Below are 20,148 nucleotides of genomic sequence, written 5' to 3'. Positions count from 1 at the left end.
CAAAAATTCCTCCAAGCACACGACCTCTCCCCCTTGCCACTCAGCAAGATGGGCTGAAAGGCTGCAGATGGGATGACAATCACCTGTGGCCGGAGACCAGACCTTCTGCCCACAGAGAAGGGAGCTGGGGCTGGGGTAGAGGTGGGGGCTGTGCATCCTGGTACCTTCTCTGAAAATTTATTGCACAGTAATCAATTAATAATTTCCATGTTATAAATTCCATTTATAACCTAGGTCAGGAAGGGTTTTTTTTTTTTTTTTTTTTTTTTTGCTTTTTGGGTCACACCTGGTGATGCACAGGGGTTACTCCTGGCTCTGCACTCAGGAATTACCCCTGGCCGTGCTCAGGGGACCATATGGGATGCTGGGATTTGAACCCGGGTCGGCCGCGTGCAAGGCAAACGCCCTACCCGCTGTGCTATCTCTCCAGCCCCAGGAAGGGGGTTCTTGAGGGAAAGAGAAAGCATTGCTGACAAAACATCCTAACAGCACTGTGGCCTCTAGCTCACCCTGATGATTTTGCTGTTGTTGTTTATGTTGTGTGTGTGTGTGTGTGTGTGTGTGTGTGTTGGTAGATATTAAACGTTTTGGGAACATGGTATTAACTAGCTTATGAGCGGAGTGAAAGTGCTAAGAAGTGTCCTTGGGAGCGTCTGTTGGCAGGCAGTGCTGGCAGGGGCCAGCACCAGGTCCTGACTCAGTGTCTCTGTCCTCCGCAGCCTGTCGCTGTAACCACCACGCCCAGCGCTGTCACTTCGACAGGACCCGGTACGTGGCGAGCGGGGGCCTGAGCGGGGGCGTGTGCGAGGACTGCCAGCACCACACTGAGGGGCCGCACTGCGAGCGCTGCAGACCCCTCTTCTACAGGGACCCCAGCAGGCCCCTCTCCGACCCTTACACCTGCCTTCGTGAGTCTTGCTCGGGCCTCAGCCCCCGGGGTGTCAGCGCGCGGTGCTGGTGGGGACCCCATCTGGAGGGGGATGGGACGGGGCTGGCCACGCATCAGTGAGCCCGGGGTCCCCGGAGCTCCGCAGGGAACTGCACTGGACTGGCTTGAGACGCCTTCGGATTCATGCGGCTTGGGGCCGGGAGATGGAACTGTGTTTAGGACACAGCCTAGCGTGCTTACACCCAGGGTTCAAGTCCCAGCATCACCCGGAGCACCAGCTTCTGTAACCCGCGCCCTGTCCCCAGCAACCCCGGGTGACCTGGGTATCCCCAGCACTGCAGGTCCCCAATAGCTGTTGTGTCCGCAGGCCCTTGCACTGAACTGCCTGCCTAATTAGCTGGCAACACCCCCCACCCCAACATACACACATACACACACACACACACACCACACACATACACACACACACACACACACACACACACACATTCCTGAGCACCACAGGACTCATGAGTTCTTATCCTTATTTTTAAGATTTAAAAATCTTTCAGGGCTGGAGAGACAGAAAAGGAGTTAAGGTGCATGCCATGCAAGCAGCAGACCTGGGCATCACAGGGTCCCCACTTCTCTAGGGTACACCCTTGGCGGCTCCAGAGCTTGGCCAGCTTGGTGGCATCATCCTGGGCAAGGCAGGTCCTGAGCAGTACCTGATCTTCCTAGCACTTAACTGCAGGCAGGTCAGCAGTTCAGTGGGCCTGGGGCCTCCTAGTAACTCTCAGGAGGCCAAACCAAAAACCAAAAAATTCATTTAACTTCTCAATTTGATTTTTTTTTTTTAGTGAAGCAAAGCACTTTTTTTTTAATTGAAGAGAGGGAGAAAGTAAGTGTTCCAGAGAGATCACAGGCTTCTCCAAATAGGAAAAACCAAGCCAGAAAAGATACGTATTCAAGAGAGAGAGGGGCCTGAGTGATAGCACCGCAGGTAGGGCTTTTGTTTGCCTTTTCGACCCAGGTTTAAGCTCTAGCATCCCATCTGTTCCCCCGAGCAACTCCAGGAGTAATTCCTGAGTGCAGAACCAGGAGTAACCCCCAAGTATCACCAGGTATGACCCAAAAGCCAAAAAATTAAAAATAAAAATAAGAGAGAGAGAGAGAGAGAGAGAGAGAGAGAGAGAGAGAGAGAGAGCACAGACTTCAAGAGCAAGCCTAACTTCTCAGTTCTTGTGACAGAATTATTTTAGGCATGTATAAGAGTAAAGAATATTGTTGGGGCTGGAGCAATAGCACAGCGGGTAGGGCGTTTGCCTTGCACACAGCCAACCCGGGTTCAATTCCCAGCATCCCATATAGTCCCTTGAGCACCGCCAGGAGTGATTCCTGAGTGCAGAGCCAGGAGTAAGCCCTGTGCATTGCCAGGTGTGACCCAAAAAGAAAAAAAAATATTGAATGCCCCATGATACAAACCTCCAGCTTTGTCAAAATGCCATTCTCTTGCCCAGTCCTCTTCAGGATCCTAATGCAGGGCCCAGGTGTCCTTGTGTACCATTCGTTTCCCCTTTTACCTGGGCATAAAGGGGAGTGGGTGGCCATTCATCATCACCATGTTGGTTTTTACATCTGCATGCCCAGTTTTGATCTACAAACAATATGTGTTGGCAAGCTTCCAAACTTTAGATAAATAAGACTATGCTGTAGGTTGCTGTGAGTGTTCCAATTAACATTCTATTTTTAAGATTTGTCAAGAACAGGCAGCCCTGGCTTGCCAGTTTTAATTTCTGCATAATATTCCTTCATAAAAATAGGGCAAAACAGAATTTTTGTTTCTCTCTTGATACTGCAATATATCTATCTTCTCATAGACATAGTCTTATGCATTTAGTCATGTATGTCCCTAAGGAGTGAAGTCACTGGACCAGAGAGTATGTACTTCTTCATGTTGACTAGGTATTATTAAACTGTCCCATATGGGACTATACTAATTAACTTAAACTAGACTCTGGAAGCATTCCCATTATTCCCTATCCTGGCCAACACTTGGTTTTTGTCATATTTTATTTCTTACAAAAGAAGTGATAGCTCCTGATTGGTTTGGGCTTGCATTTCCCTGAAGGAATGAATCTGGAGTGACACCGGCAAAGCACCAGGTCCCCAAACTGAAGGAAGCACTCACTCACTCTCAGAATCATGCTAGTGCAGGGTTAACACTTGCCACTAGCAGTTAACAAAAGGTTTCCTTAAATTCCAAGCCATAGACACCTTGCTTGCTGCATTACAGTCCCAGCAGCACCTCATCAATAAATATTCCAATCTGATATCAAATGCCCAGTGCCTGAGTTCCTACCCTACCTGCTAGCACTTCAGACTATTAATGCTTTATGGGTGCTGGTAGGACACATCAAACTCCTGGATCAAACACAAAGGACTTTATTACTCACGACACAGAAACAATGTTTGTACTGGAGTGAGTTTCCATATCCCTAAGCCCCAAGTCCCAAGGGGATAAAAGAGAGATACCAGCTGCATGCTGCACACGGAATGAGTTTAAGTCACAAGGAACCCTGAGCTTAGAGTATTCATTGAATTTATTGCAACTAGAAAAAAGCTCTTTGTCTGGGGGAAGGGGGAGGATGTTATCTTTTCCCTCAAGGTAGCCTGCTGTAAGCAGAACCACAAGAAATAACCTGGGTAAAGAATATCCAGGGCCCTGCATTCTTGGGGTACTCAACAAAAATGTTCACATGCCTAAGAAGTTGGATTTCTCAGTACTGGCAGAAATCAATCTCCGGTTGTATCACTAATATAATGTCAGAATATATATGGAGGAACTTTCATTTCTGTTATGAAATGAAAGCTCAAACTTTATATAATCAGAATATATGAAATAGCATCTAACACAGCCATAACTCAGAACCCCGCATGCATTAAATTGATACAAAGAACTGAATAACTGCATTCCCAGAAACTTTCTTTAAATCAATGCCCTAAGTGCTGCACTTTTTAAAAAATAGGAACCTATAACACACACACACACACACACACACGCACACACACACACTATTTATTAAAGTTTTAAGAGTCATGTATGTTTTTTAAGATTAAATTGCTCTCTGGAGTAGAATCAGAAAAAGGCAATGTTTTGAAACGGATAAAATAGGAGTCTGGAAAGAGATTTGCAAATACCCAAATCAAATGTTCCTAACATATACACTAGTCTTGTTTCCTTCTCTTTGTTTTTTGGGCTACAGCCAGCAGTGATCAGGGTTTACTCCTGGCTGCTTTCAGGGATTATTCCTGGCAAGGCTCAGGGGACCATGTATAGTGTTAGGAATTGAATCCAGGTAGACTTTATATGAGGCAAGCACCTTACTCACCGTACTATCACTCTGGCCCAAATCTTGTTTCTTAAAAACTGTTTAGTTTAAACATAATGGCTTTTGAGGGAAATCGTGGTAAGAAAACTAGAACCTCTGAAGAGATGTCATTTTTTTGTAAACAAGTTTCTCAAGGAAAGACAGATGAGTTACTTATTAAAAACTACCATCATGATGGGACCAAAGAAGTAGCATAGGAGTTAAGGTATTTGTCATGCATCAGGTTAACCATGGTTCAAATCCCCAGTACCACATATGGTCACTCTTGTACAAGGAATTAAGAATTAGAAATTAGTTCCTCAGTAGTCCAGGAAATGCCCACTCCCCTGCCTTCCCCTCCAACACACACATATAACAAATGCTTCCATCATGAGATTTCCCAATTTTTCCCAGTTTACTGAATTGTATGTTTATGTATGTTTAACTGTGTATATACAAACAGCATGTATTAAGACTTATTAGAAATCTCATATAAGTGAGACTGGTTTGAGCCTAAATATTTACATAAACTAATTCCAAACCTAAGACCAACTAATTATAAGTCTTCTGTGATTAAAATGCCATCAATATAACACAGAAAAAATACAGAGAAAGATTTGGCAGGCTCACACCGATCAATGAAAGTTTGCTAAAATTCAATTATATAACACCACAAAATTTTATCAAACTGCTAGCCTAGAAGCCTGATTTAGTATTACTTAAAAGTAAGGCTCTAGGGTTGAAGCAGTAAGTGGGTAGGGTGTTTGCCTTGTATGTGGCTGATTCAGGTTTGATCTCTGGCATCCCATATGGTCCCCTGAGCTCCACCAGATGTAATTCCTGAATGCAGAGGCAGGAGTAACCCCTGAACATTGCCAAAAAGAAAAAAAATTTTTTTTTAAAATAAGGCTAGTTGCTTGCTCATTCATGTTCCCATCTGAGATATACTCTTCTAGTAATTCAGTTATACTGTGGAACTCAGTTCTGGCCCTATGGTGTGTCTCCCAAACAAAGCTGAACTTTTTGTTTTTGACTTCTCTAAAATGAGCCCAATTTGTGTCTTCGTTTCTAGAAGCAACTGGCTTTAATTAGAAGTGAAGTGTGCTATTTTCCAATTGTAACAGAACCTAATGCTGCTTTTTCCACAGTAAGATTTTATCACCAGTCACAATCCAGTAACAATTGGAAATTGAAAAATTCTGTCAGACAAGCAAGGTTTGCTTCAATGACATCAAACAACTGGTTTGACTGGATTTTTCCCCACTGACCTCAAAGGCTGTTAGGTAGTATCTTTCGACTAGAGAGTTTTATTTTTGTAATGCAAAGCAAATACATAAATATAAATAAAATGGTCCTTAAAAATAGGATAGTCATTTTCTATCTTTAGTGCATTTTTTTTTGCTTTTTTTGGGTCACACCTGGCGATGCACAGGGGTTACTCCTGGCTTTGCACTCAGGAATTACCCCTCGTGGTGCTCAGGGGACCATATGGGATGCTGGGAATTGAACCGGGTTCGGCCTCGTGCAAGGCTAACACCCTACCCACTGTGCTATCACTCCAGCCCCAAGTGCATTTTTTTTTAAGTGGAGCAAATGTTAGAACCAGAGAAGAGAAATCCTATGAGGGTTATGTTGTTTGTCTTGCACATAGCTGACTGGGGGTTGATCCCCAGCACCACAGATGATTTTGAACTCCCAACATCCAGGAGTGACCCCTGAGCCGAGAGCTTGGAGTAGTCTCTGACACAGCCAAGTATGGCCCCCAAACCAAAAGGATAACAGGGAAAGTGGTGTAAATGCCTTGGAGATGGAGCACCACATGTGTGAGAGCCTTTGGTGGATCAAATGCCATGGATGCCCTAGTCCTCCATGTCAAAGGTCAGCAGGGCTACTCCAGCCTCCACCTGAACGTTTCCAGGAATGAGTGGGGGAGTGATCTATCAGGAGCCCTCACTGCTAGAGTTCTTCTGTGCGCTAATCAAACTCTTATAATTAGTCTCATCTGTTGTAACTCCTGCCCTCTGAAGTCACTGATACTATCAGTGTCTTTTCCATACTGAACTCTTTCCTGGACTTGAGTCTCCACAGAATAAAAGGAGTGGGGAGGAGCTACTACTTTCATTGCTCCTTTCCTACAGGTGACTGTTTACCAAATTTTCCACAATATCTTTTTTTTAAATCTTTTTTATTGAGTCACTGTGGGATAGAGCATTACAAAACCATTCATGATCAGATTTCAGTGATACAGTATTTCAAAACACTCATCCCTCCACCAGGGTACGTTTCCCAGCACCAGTGTCCCCAGGCTTCCTCCCATCACCACCCCTCATCTGCCTCTCTCTCTCTTTCTCTCTCTCTCTCACTCGCTCAGTCGCTCTCTCTCACTCACTCTCTCGCTCTCTCTCCTTTTGGGCATTGTGTTTTGCAATATTAATACTGAAAGAGTAGCAAGAATATCCCTTTACCTACTTTTAACTCTTAGATCTTGTCCAGCCTGATCATTCCTGGCTACTATGTCATACTGGTCTCTTCTCATTCTTACCTACACTTGTGGTTAGTTACAACCATTGGCCAGTCCTCCTAACCCCTGTTTACCCTGGCCATTGATATTCTTCTTCTACTATATATATATATATATATATATATATATATAGTATACCACAAATGAATACAGTCATTCTATATCTGTCCCTTTCCTTTCCAGAATCTCTTTATCCACTACTTTGTCCCACCAGCAGATTTCAAAAAAAAAAAAGCAAGATATAAGCAAGCCTTGCTGGAGGAAACAGGAATGACAACACTTCCTCTTGCCACTTATTTTCTATGATGAGGAAGAATAGACTTATTTTTTTTAACAATGATTCACAGATTTGATAGGCATTTTATGTGAGTTTTTTCTTTCTATTTCTCTTGATACCTTTAATATACTTTTTATACATTAATATATAACCTTTATACATATATGAATGCATTTAATATATATGTGTGTAATATATATATGCATTTAATATATATCTCACTCTTGTCTCAACCTTATTTTAATTTTAGAGTATTCTTTATGTTTGTCTTTTATTGAAATAAAATTTACATTATACAAAATTATTCTAAAAGTGAACAATAATTCACTGGTACAATATTATATAACCTCCCCTTTACCTAGCTCTAAAACCTTTCATAGCCTCCCAAAGACCCTGCTAGTAAATTTAGTTTTTGCAATTGCAATCTTTTCTGATTCTTTTATTTGATTGATTGATTGATTGATTAGGGGGCACACCTTGTGGTGCTTAGGGATTACTCCTGGCTCTTTGTTCAAGGATTTTTGCTGGCAGTGCTCAGGCGACCGTATGCAGGTTGGCCATGTGCAAAACAAGCACCTTACCTCCTACAATCTTACCTCCTACACTCTTATCTCTCCAGACCCTTTTTCTTTCACTTTAAGACAACTTAAATGCTATATGTATGTTTCTAAGAATAGAGATCCAGGACACATTTCTAAAAAACTTATGCTCACTGATATAACTCAAACTTACTGAATAATAAATTTTGGGGATTGGTATTTTTTTGTTTGTTTTTTGACGGGGGGGGGGGGTGGTGCGTGGGCGGCGACAACCCAGCAGTTCGTATGACAGACTCCTGGATCTGCATTCCTGGATCACTTCTGGCGGGGCTCAGGAAACCGTACATAGTGCTGGGGATCAAACTCTGGTCAACCGTGTGCAAAGCAGACACCCTACCTGCTGTGTGCTATTTCTCCTACCCTCTAACTTATTTAATAATTTAAACAAAGTAAATTAGTGGCAGAGCGGCAAAAGCTATATGTTTGTCAGGTTTTCCATAATGTGCGGTGAACTGAGACCATGCGTATCTATGTCTCCAGCTTGTGAGTGTGACCCTGATGGGACCATATCAGGTGGCAGTTGTGTGAGCCACTCAGATCCTGCCTTGGGGACTGTGGCGGGCCAGTGCCTGTGTAAGGAGCACGTGGAAGGAGCCAAGTGTGACCGGTGCAAGCCCCACTACTATGGACTGAGCGCCACGGATCCTCTGGGCTGTCAGCGTAAGTGCATGATGTCTGGCTCCCAACCCATTTAATGGTATTGTAAACTCTGGGGCTATCTTGGTTAGCCCTAAAATATCATTCTTGGAAAGGGATGTAGAACCTCCAGCTAAATTAAGTTAGGATGGAGATGGGGGTGGGGGGCGGACTTTTTGCTAGCTAGTTTGCTGCACTTGTCACAACGGTCCGGCAGGGGGCACTCACATTTTTCTCACCGGTACCATCTCAGTAATGTGGCAAGAAATTCAACACCAAGCTGTGAAATCTTTAAACAACAGTTGCCACCAGAACTCTTCTATACACATTCATCAAAATGCAGTTGGATCACTTGGGATGGGAGATGTGTGCTGAAAGTAGACAAAGGACCGAACATGATGGCCTCTTGATATCTGTATTGTAAACCACAATGCCCCAAAGTAAAGAGAGAGTAAGAAGGAAACTGCATTCCATTAAGGCAAGGGGTGGGGTGAAGTGAGGTGGTGGGCGGGATACTGGGGACATAGGTGGTGGGAAAGGTACACTGATGGGGGGAATGAGTGTTTGATCATTGTATGACTGAAACATAATCATGAAAGCTTTGTAATTGTATCTCATAATGATTCAATAATTTTTTAAAATTTACTGGTTTTAAAGAGTCACTGAATCAGTTTTATTACAATAAAATATGGCTAGTTAAAAGAAAAATACAGTTAGCACTCTTAGTGCATTGATGACTTCTTAGGCAATCTTCAAGTAGTGGTTTCTTTTTCTTTTTCTAATGGCTAGTTCCCTTCTTCCACCATTCCTAGTAGTGGTCCTGTGGTGTATTCTAGAGAAAGATAAAGGGGTGGGATGTGTGGGGGGAGGAACCTGGAACAGCTAAGGAAGGGTCATAGATAAATAGAAAGAACCTCGGAGACTTCTCCAGCCAACCATGGAGACCCTGGACTCTAGGATAATAATAATTTAGAGTCTCTTGGGACCTCATAAAGCTGCAGATTCCTTCGGGAATCTGGTAAATAATTTTCCTTGGACCACAGTGTCTTGCTCTGTAATTTTGTCCTTATAAGGAACTGTGTGTTATTTGCATGTTTAGAAAGTTAGATGCATGGGGGAAGAGGGAGGGAAGAAAGCTGTATGCCAAATCTTTCTTTAATAAAATACTGTTCTTCTTGGGTTTGATGGCAAATTCAAATTATTAGGTCAGTATTATAACACTAAGTCAATCTCCCATCATACCTTTTAGCATGCCAGGAGTGGCCCCTGCCCTGCTGATTAACCCTCTATCTTTCTTGTATAGACTAAACAGTGTCTTTTAATTAGAAGTCTTATTTTTTTCTCTTGTAACAAGTTTATGTGATACATAGTTTACATATTATACAACACTCTTTAAAGTGTGAATGTAGTACTTTTAGTGTATTCAGAGTTCTGTGACCAGCACTACACCCTCATTCTTTACTTTGGACCATGTAACTTTCATATAAGAGGAAAGACATGTTTGTATTTTCACATGCATAACAACATATGAACAATAGCTCTAAAGTGGAAACAATACAAATGACCATTGATGAGTGAACAGATTTTTAGAAAATATGCATAGAGTCAGCAAGATTCCTTGAAGCCTTAAACTACATGCTTTGCACGAAGGACTTCCAGTTTGAATCTCTTGCACCAGATAGTCCTGCAAGCAGCACCAAGAATTACTCACAGCATGGCTAAATATGCCCCCGCTACCAAACTGTAGCAAATACAATGAGGAAAATCACTGAGCTTTTAAAAAGAAGGAAATCTTGATATAGACTATAGTATGATGGGCCTTGGAAACATGCTAGAAAAACAGCTGATACAAAAGGATCAATATTATATGATTCCCCTTATATTTCACCCTGGAGCCTGGAGCGATAGCACAGCAGGTAGGGCATTTGCCTTGCACGTGGTCGACCCTGGTTCGATTCCTCTGCCCCTTTCAGAGAGCCCAGCAAGCTACCCAGAGTATCCCACCCACATGGCAGAGCCTGGCAAGCTACCCATGGCGTATTTGATATGCCAAAAACAGTAACAACAGGTCTCACAATGGAGACGTTCCTGGTGCCCACTCGAGCAAATCTATGAACAAAGGGACAACAGTGCTATACACTGCTATACTTCACCCGGCCTGCCAAGCATCTCAGCATCTACAGCTGGCACTGCTTCCTCCATGGTCTTGTCTCCTGCTTGCCATCCAGTGGAACTGCGTGGGAGCACTGGGTGGGCAGGCAAGGGATTTCCTGGGCAGTGTTGGGCGCAGCACTGGTTCACTTAGCTAGACCTTGAGCTTGTCAGGGTCGGCTGCTCTGTGTTGCAGCGGCCGCGTGTTCTGGTCAGTGGGCTCAGAAGTGCACTTGCCAGAGTGAGGCAATAAAAACGAGACTCATTGTATGTGCTGTGCTTCCAGCCTGCAACTGCCACTCCCGGGGGAGCCAGCCACTCTCCACCTGTGATGCAGACACTGGACGGTGTCTGTGCCAGCCGTTTGCCACTGGACCGCGCTGCGAAGAATGCATCGTATGTATTAGCCTTTGCTTTCCCTCCCGGTGAGAGGTGCAGATTTTTACCGAGCTGAACAATGCCACCCAGTCTTGTTCATTGCTCTCTGTGTCCTCCTCTCTACCTCTAGATACTCCTATAGAAAAGTATTTACTTGACAGAAATCAGCCACCAGTATAAATCAGCCCTGGCTCTCCTGCAGAGAGACATTGCTTAAACATTTACCAGCAAAGCACTGCAGTGAGCTGAATTGCCCGAGGCACAGATATCATTGGTTTTATCCATTGTCCTTTGGAAAGCACCAAATGGTAGAATTTAATCTTTATCTGCCTCCTTTTTCATTCACCAGATCCTGGAGGGATGGGGGTGGCCACTCTACCTCTTGCATACAATCCCCTTGCCGCTCCCTCTGTTCCCGACCAGACTAATAGCTGAAGGAGCTCATTAGAAAACAAAACAAAAAGCTTAGGCTTAAATGTAGCATAGATTCCTGTGGGAAATAAACTCTGGGCTGGTTCACTGGCTCCGTGAAATCTATGAGCATGCCTGAATCCACAATGAAATGGAACATGCTTTACCCGTTAAGAAATGTGTCGTGCAATTCGGGGGTTCAAGCCCAACTTTTTCATTGCTTTCTAAAAATTATTATTCATTGATTTTTTTTTTGTTCTCCATTCTTGGCAGTCGCCTGCGCGCCCCCCTCCGTCCCCCCCTTGCCCCAACCTCTGCCCATGACATTTTAGAAAGAAAAACCAAAGAGTTAGCCTAATGAAAAAACAGTGACCTTGATGTCTGAAGAAATGTAGCCAATAAATAAGAAACAGATGCCTCCTCTAGGACATAGTTTTGTGCTAATATTTTGAAGTCATTTTACTGAAAACATATGAACATGAGGCCGAGGAGGGGGCTGGGAAGGAAGAGAGGAAACAGTCACTGGAACTGATTCTTGTCACACAGGCCAGGTAAAATCACGGCCTGCTTGGTGAGTCTGTGGGGCTCTCCCCAGAGTGTACAGACTAGCCCTATAAAACCCCAAAAAACACCACGGCAGACCCTTCCCCACGAACCTCAGAGTCTGGCTGACTTCATTGTCAGGGGAAAGGGTGCCCTGAACTCTGTTGTGTTTGTAAGGCCAAAATGACTGAGGGTGGGGGCACCCTGGGAAAACTGTCTGGCATGGCTGAATCCCCATTCTCAGGTGCCCCAGACCTGTAGGGAGGCACCTCCCTCACCCCCACTGCATGCCCTGTCTGCAGGGCATTTTCACAACTACATCTAGAGAAAAGCAGTTCCTGCTACATTGGTTTTTTTCTAAATTTAATCTGTATTTTTGGGAAAACATCAAAAACTGTTTACTGCTTTTATAGGAAATTATGTCAACTTTTAGTGTTTAAAATAGATCTTTATGAGTAAAGCTTCATCAAGATACAGAAAAGATGGGGGAAGGAATTCTTATAAGCTGGTTTCTAATAAGAATTTTAAGCTATTGGGGCTGGAGTGATAGCACAGCGGGTAGGGCGTTTGCCTTGCACGCGGCCGACCCGGGTTCGATTCCCAGCTTCCCATATGGTCCCCTGAGCAACACCAGGGGTGATTCCTGAGTGCAAAGCCAGGAGTAACCCCGTGCATCGCCGGGTGTGACCCAAAAAAGAAAAAAAAAAGACCCAAGAATTTTAAGCTATTGGGGCTGGAGCTATAGTACAGTGGGTAGGGCATTTGCCTTGCAAGCAGCTGACCTGGGTTCAATTCCCAGCATCCCATATGGTCCCCTGAGGACCACCAGGAGTAATTCCTGAGTGCAAAGGCAGCAGGTGACCCCTATGCATTACAGGGAGTGACCCAAAAAGAAAAAAAAATAAGCTATTAAGAACTAAATTCTATCTGAGTCTATATGTGTGTGTGTGTGTGTGTGTGTGTGTGTGTGTGTATGTGTACTCACTCACACATACTCACACACAGAGCACATCTTGGGAACACACCCAGTGCTGCTCAAGGCTTCCTCCTGGCTCTATGCTTAGGGGTCACTCATGCCGGGCTCAGAGGACCATATGTGATATAAGGGATCTAACCAAGGTCAGCTGCAAGCATCTACATCCCTGTGCTATCTCTCCCATCCTTATCTGAGCATATTAAATTGAGATCTGAAGATCAAGGCTTTATTTCTCTGAGAATTTTATAGTCAATGCTATCAGACTGAAGAAATAGTTGTTTCTGTCTCACCAGCTGTTTATGTTGAACAAAGGTCAAGATGTTGCAATGATGAAAATGTCTTGAACCACAGAGCTGTTCCCTCATGTGGCCTGTCATGCCAAAACAACTTATTTAAAAAGGAATAACGTTCCTAAACTGGGCTAGGCATATTTCAGCTCAGAATCAGCTCGGCTGAGTTTTTATCCCCCAAGCATCTCAGTATTGTGTAAGTAAAACTCCCTACAGATTTTGTAGTGAGGGAATCTGTTGGTGTCATCAATGCAGTTGTCAGTAGAAGAACGTCAGTAGCCCCGCTTGAGGCTCAATGAGCACTGTCAGAGGAATTCCGTGGTTTGCATCCCATCTCCTCTTGCAGCAATATACAGAGAAGATGCCCAGCCCGTTCACTCCAAATCTTGGGAGCAGGAGTGTTGATTGCAGATCATTACCAAGGCAGGAAAGGTCCCTGTGTGACTGTTCCAGCTGTTTGGTTCTTGGACATGCATTCGCTAAATAAAAGTGATCTTATTATTAAACTTCAAAGAAGCAAATATCTTCAGATCTGCCATCACCTGAGCATTTTCTCTTGGTAGGTTGGATACTGGGGACTAGAAAACCATCTCCGTGGTTGTTCTCCCTGTGACTGTGATGTTGGAGGTGCTTATTCTAATGCGTAAGTCACGAAGCTGAACAATTTTGTGACAGTAGTTGTCACTCCTCTTTCCACCAAAAAAAAAAAAAAAAGTACATTTTCTTCTGGCATGTTCCTCCTTGTAGGGGCAGAATTGTATTCTCTGCTAGGCAAAGAATGTTGAAAAACAACAATCTTGAGACATGAACTATAGCCCAATCAATTTATTTTACTTCAAATATTTCTAAGGGTGAGACAAACAGCTTTTCTGCCTGCATATTTCATGAAGTGATAGATTGATGCCTGAGAATATCTGATTTGACCTGCCTAAAACACCCACCTTTTTGCCACTCTGTATATAAGATCTGTAAATAACAAAATAACATGTTTCTTGGTTTAGTGGTGGGCTACACCGAGTGGTGCTCAGGGTCTGCTTCTGCCATAGTGCTCTGGGAACCATGTGTGCTTGGGGTCCAACCAGGGGCTTCCACATGCAAACCCTGTGCTCAGCCCTTTGAACTTCCTCCCAGTGTTTAGAGAAGAGTCATAGAGCTGCTGAGAAAAAAAGTAGCTCCTTGAGTTTCCTGGATCTGAATTTGCTTCTCAAGATCAAATATGCCGAGCTTGTGCCTCTCAACAGCCAGAAGACAAACTATTGATTGACTAATTAATAAGTAGATAGGTCACACTCAGAGATCAGTTAGCCCAGAACCTGCTGCCTTCATGCTGCACTCACCTCTTCTGTGATTTTTTTTCTGATGGACTTTGCTCTTCCTAGGTGCTCACCCCAGACTGGGCAGTGTGAATGCCGCCCAGACATCACGGGCCGGGCCTGCACGGAGTCAGCTCCTGGCTACTTCTTTGCTCCTTTGAGTTTCTATCTCTATGAGGCAGAGGAAGCTACGCCACTCCAGGGACTTGCACCTTTGGTTCGTATTTCAGGTTTTGGGCTTTTTGTTTTGTTTTGTTTTGTTTTCATCTCTTTACAGATGTCAATTGATATAGTGTTGGTAAATACACAAAACATGCTCTTGAAATTATGGCTAAGTTACCTGGAAAAGAAGTTTATTTGTTTTTTGGGGTGGGGGGACAGGGAGGATGTTCAGGCCCTTTGGTTCATGCTCCAGGACCACACTTGGCAGAGCTGGGGACTCATGTAGTGCCAGGGTTCAAACCCAGGACTTGGCACATGTATGACTATGTGGCTATGTGAGTTACACCCCAGGTTCCTGGAAAAGGCTGATTTTGCCCACAAGTGCAAAAGCTCTATTACACCACAGAGCTTAATATCACATAATTCTTATGGCCCGAGCCTGCATTTTGTTTCTCTTTGTATCCTGATTCTTGTAGAGTTCAGCAGAGTGTATGAGTTGGGTCACACTGTGATGAAAAGGGACTTCACTTTTGCTCCTTATGCTTTCCTTGGATAGAATGTGTTCACTGAGCAACTACCTGCCTGTAGGACATAAGAAACCACGAGGGAGAGGTTGGCATGCACCCCATTTATCCCGGTTGCATTTGTGCCCAGCTCAGTGCCAGACCCACGGTGAAAATTTCATTGATCTCTGTAATGAATAAAGTACATAAAGGAAATGCAGAAAGTGTTCTCTGGAGCCTTAAGCTCAGGTTATCGGTTCTTGACGTCAATGATGTTCACAGAAGGGTGTGATTACAAATGTCACTTGGCGCCTCTGTCATTTCCTGGAAGTCACAGGATTTTTTTTTCTTCTGTGTTTTCAAAAGTCTTGTGAACATGAGCAAACACACGTCATGTTGATTCTGGAAACTCTCAAGCTGAAGTCTTCAAGTATAGGAACAGTGAAGCATGTGGAAAGGAATTTTGAAGACAAGATTCAGATAGAAAATGGTGGAACTCATTCTAAGTTGCAGTGACTAAATCAGGTCCAGAGATCTTCTCCTTACCCAGATACTGTTAGTGGGAAAGGTGGAAGGGCTTCCTAAAGGCCTGGAATTTCCTCTTTTTCTGACTGTAACTGGGGCAGGAGGCTTATATTTTACCAAAGCACATCTGTAGTGGGTAGCTTCAAAATGAAATGCTCATATATCTGGAATCTTGGTCAAGATTTTTATTTATTTAATGCAAAAATTATTAGGTGACATTTGTTTCCAAGAACATAAGTATTTACATATTTTAGGAGTATACCACACCCAAAGAAACTGCCAATAAACCTCTGCGTTGGCCCATAGCACTCTGTCAGCCCAGTTCTCACCTCCCAACCCTGACCTTGGTAACCTCATGGTGAGAGAAGATTTTTTTTCAAGAAACATTATTTCTTCCCTTGCTTTGCTTAATTATATTATCACATATGAGTAAGATGATTGGTATTTGTCTTTTTCCTGACTTAATTTGTTAAACAAGGTCTATTCAATGTCCATGTTGTAGGAAAAGGCAAGATTGCACTTTTCCAGATATCTTTATGACAATAACAAGGAGAGAGAGAGAGAGAGAGAGAGACAGACAGACAGACAGACAGACAGACAGACAGACAGACAGACAGAGACTGAGAGAGAGAATGGCATTATGTGAACTCCAGAAAGAAAAATAGAACACTATTATGATTTATATTTTGGCCCTGTTATGGAATAAGAGTTAGATACATTGATAGATTGATTGGCCTCTTATTCCTATAATGAAGCTCCTAAGACTCTTTTAATTTTCTTTCTTTCTTTTTTTAAACTTTATAATTAAGTGCTTTCTAGGAGCATCTTTTTTTCCCCCATATTTACTCTTTGACCCTAGTACCTTCTAAGCCCCTTGGAATTTCTTGGGTGATAGCAAAATCTTTTGTTCTGAGGCTGCTCTGGGTAAGCTCTTGGAGGGAGTGGCCCCCAGGAAAACCAAATCCTGATTAGAAGCTTGGAATGTTCAACTCCACGCCCCCTTCTCAAAGAAGTGGAGGGGCTCTAGAGATATGAGTTAATAATTGAGCGTATCTACATGTGGCAAAGCCACCATGAAAAATTTCAGAAGTATGGACTAGACCAATAGCACAGCAGGTAGGGCACTTGCCTTGCACATGGCTGACCTGGGTTCGATTCCTCTATCCCTCTTGGAGGGCCCAGCCCTGGGTTCAATTCCTCCATCCCTCTCGGAGGGCCCAGCAAGCCACTGAGGGTATCCTGCCCACACGGCAGAGCCTGGCAAGCTACCCGTGGCATATTCAATATGCCCAAAACAGTAACAAGTCTCACAATGGAGATGCTACTGGTGCCCGCTCGAGCAAATTGATGAACAACGGGACGACACTGCTACTGTGGTCTTCAAAGGGCATCCAGGGTGATGAATCCACCTATGCTACCAGATAGGTGGCATACCCGCCTTCCACAGGGCCAGATGCTCCCACATCTGGAAATTCTAGTCACCATTATCTTCATCTAGTTGTATCCTTTTATTATGTCAGATTCCTCTAAACATTAGCCTTACCCTGAATTCTGTGAGCCATCCTAGTTATCAAGCCCAACGGTCATGGAAACCCAAGTTATAATCAGTCCATAAGAAGTACAAGTAACAAGCTGGAGCTTGACTGGAAGCTGGGGGGGAGGGGAACAGCAGTCTCGTGGAACTAAGCACTCAGCATCAAGTAGAGTGTCAGCTGGGACTTCATTAGATTTCCAGAATCTCAAGCCCTGTCTCAGGCCTCCTGAGTCAGATGTGCATGTTAACAAGATTTCTGGGTGATTATATACCATTTGGGAAGCACTTGTTTGTGTTAAAAATAGGCTATCCTGGTACAATTTCTGGAAAGAGCTGGTAAGATCAACTCCTGTATACTGAGAACCAAGAACAATTGGCTTGGAATCTATAAAAAAAAATTATAATAATAATATGCTTTAATAAGTTGTTTGTGTCTCTGGCCCATACCTTTTTTGGATTTTCTACAAACTTCTCAAGAATTTAATATGGAACTTAATATGGAAGCACAGCATTTGTGATTTTTCTTAAAAAGACTAAACACACAGACACAGACACAGACACAGACACACACACACACACACACACAGAGTATGTTTTCCTAGCTTAGCATTTCAATGATGTCATACCCATTAAAAAAGGAAAACCAGAGACCGGGGAGATAGCTGGAGCGGCTGAGCACACGCTGAATATGTGCATGGCTTGACCCTGCCCAGACCTCAGCAACACTGGTTGTGGCCCTTATAGAAAACAACAAAAGAAACAAAAAACTAAAAGGTCACACCACCACCCAGACTTCCCATTTTCAAGAAAAACAATTAGAGACTACCTCCATGACTTCTTTCTGGAGTTACTAAAAAGACTGATGATTTGTTTTAAATTATAAAATCTGAAACTCAACTAAGGTATCATTGGAACTTGTCTTTGACTCTTAAAATGTCCTTTCTTTTCTTTCTAAGATATTGACGACAGCTTTGCCAACATGTGATATGTACTTCCAACCACACGGCAGTGATTTCATAGTGGACAAAGGAAACATAGTGCTGAGGAGCAATCAGAAGAAAAGTACACATGCTCGTGAGCAGAGCGAGGTAAATCACTACTTCACAGTCATGGTCTGTCCTGCCATAAACAGTCAGGACAATCTACACAGAATCCTGTAAGCTCATCTGCTGTCAAGGATAGAACAGAGGAAACGAAGAACCCTGATGAACGGAATTAGAGTCCCTGCAGCAACTTCAACAGCTCTATTCCTTTTCAAGATGAAAGGCTCTAGAAAGCTGTATTAGGAGAGCTGTTGGAGTCATGCAGTCTGAGGTCACCTTCCCTTGTCACTTTTGGTAGGAGAGGTATGGTGCTGAGGAGAGGTGGTCCTGCTAGCTGCAGAGGAAGGGGAGATGCTGGCGTCTCTTTGGTAATACATCTGTGCTGGGGTAGTGCTACCGGGTCCTGTCTCAACTGACTTCTGGAGGAAGAGTCGACCCAAGGGGACCCGAATGTCTGGGAATACTCTGTAGCAATCCTCCTCTGAGGTTAAGGCCGCTTAAGCCTGTTTGTTGGTTCGATTGCTCTTTATAGGGAGTCTTTATCAAACATACTTGTGTGCCTGGACAAGAATGGGCACGTTGGCAAAACAAATGAAAGCAGTAGTTGACTGTCTAATTCACAAACGCAGCTCCTCAAGCTGTTCTGCATGTAGAAGGAGTCCTTATTGAGGGAATAAAATGACTGATTGAGGACCAGAGTAATAGTACAGTGGCAGGGCATTTGCTTTGCACATGACCAACAGGGCTTCGATCCTTGGCGTCCCATCTGGTCTCCAGAGCATCACCAGGAGTGATCCCTGAGTGCAGAGTCAGGGTAAACCTGGAGCACCGCCAAGTGTGGTCCAAAAACTATTTTAAAAGAAAGGAAAGAAAAAGACCGAATAAATGACAACAGAAGTATCAAGACATAGAGCCTATCCCGAGATTGGGGAGGGGACAGGGCAGGATGGGGGTGGAGAGCCATGTACACAAACAAAAATTACCTGTCAGAGTGTGCTAGCTAGACACTCTTCTAGTGTTATAGAAGAGTTCTCTGGGCTGCCAATGGAACTCTCTCTCTCTCCAGCTGAGAGGGTCTGAGAAGTCCCCACGCAGCTCATTCCTCCCTCCAGGTTCATGGTTGGGTGACTTTGCTCTTCTCTCCCTGGTTTCTTCTCCCGAGTGACAGGCTCATGACCCTTCTTGAATTCTCTACCCTTCTCTGCCTAAGACCCATGGAAGCCCTTTGCTGGTTTCCCCTTAATTTCATTGCGACAGAGGTTTGAGCCTCCAATTTTAATTGTGCACCATATTGCCCTGAGAATTTACAAGGCCAAGTCTCAAATCTCCCCCTTTGGCACTGTCAGAGAATCTGAGGCTAGCCATGAAATCTACCTGTTTGCTGAGCATCCGGAGTGATTCAGATAATGAGGCACTTTGAGAAATACCACTGGATGCATTCACTATCTACTCTCCTTTCTCTTGTCCCAAAGGCTCATTTTTATATTATCTACTCACAATACTTCTACTCATCCTTTAAGATCTGATCCTTCTTCTCTCTGATATTGCCTAGACTGACAACCGAACATAATTAATAGTTTCCCTTTCCAGGTTCCAGTGATTTTTAAGTTGCAGGTAATGCCTATTAGTAATTAGGTCATAAAATTAATCAACTGGGCTACTTTAGGGTAACAGAATATAGAACAAGGGCATCTTGGGGTGAGATTTTTGTTTCAGTTTTATGTAATTGTGCAAGGACTGCATTCCTGTCTTAGGGTGTGTTCCCTGGCAGCAGAGATTACAAAAGATCCAATGCATGTGCTATATTGAGGGAGCACTGGGCAGGGGAGTCTGGATGGCAGCATAGGCGGTGGGGCTCGCAGTGGAGTCTAACCATGATCGGATTTTCTCAGAAATTGTATTGCATAAATGCACCAAATAGTTGATCCCTAGAGAGACCCACGGGTCAGTCAGCCTGCCAACAGTCTGCTATTGCAGATGCAGAGAACTCCTTGATCAAGTGGCTTTCATCGGCCAAAACTATTCTCAAGAGCAGGGTGGAGGGGCT

The 20,148-nt window shown here is 43.8% G+C and overlaps 1 protein-coding gene across 1 annotated transcript in view; it reads left to right on the top strand.

The window, feature by feature from the left end:
- Positions 1-20,148, top strand: part of LAMB4 (laminin subunit beta 4) — a 113,123-nt gene that overhangs the window by 23,211 nt on the left and 69,764 nt on the right. The window contains exons 9-13 of the mRNA XM_004602100.2: positions 720-908; positions 8,117-8,296; positions 10,710-10,819; positions 13,585-13,664; positions 14,401-14,551. Coding sequence (XP_004602157.2) covers positions 720-908; positions 8,117-8,296; positions 10,710-10,819; positions 13,585-13,664; positions 14,401-14,551 — 710 coding nt within the window. The remainder of the gene's footprint in view (positions 1-719; positions 909-8,116; positions 8,297-10,709; positions 10,820-13,584; positions 13,665-14,400; positions 14,552-20,148) is intronic.

The sequence above is a fragment of the Sorex araneus genome, chromosome 1, assembly GCF_027595985.1.
Source record: "Sorex araneus isolate mSorAra2 chromosome 1, mSorAra2.pri, whole genome shotgun sequence".
NCBI lineage: Eukaryota > Metazoa > Chordata > Mammalia > Eulipotyphla > Soricidae > Sorex > Sorex araneus.
This window is presented reverse-complemented; position numbering and strand designations above follow the sequence as displayed.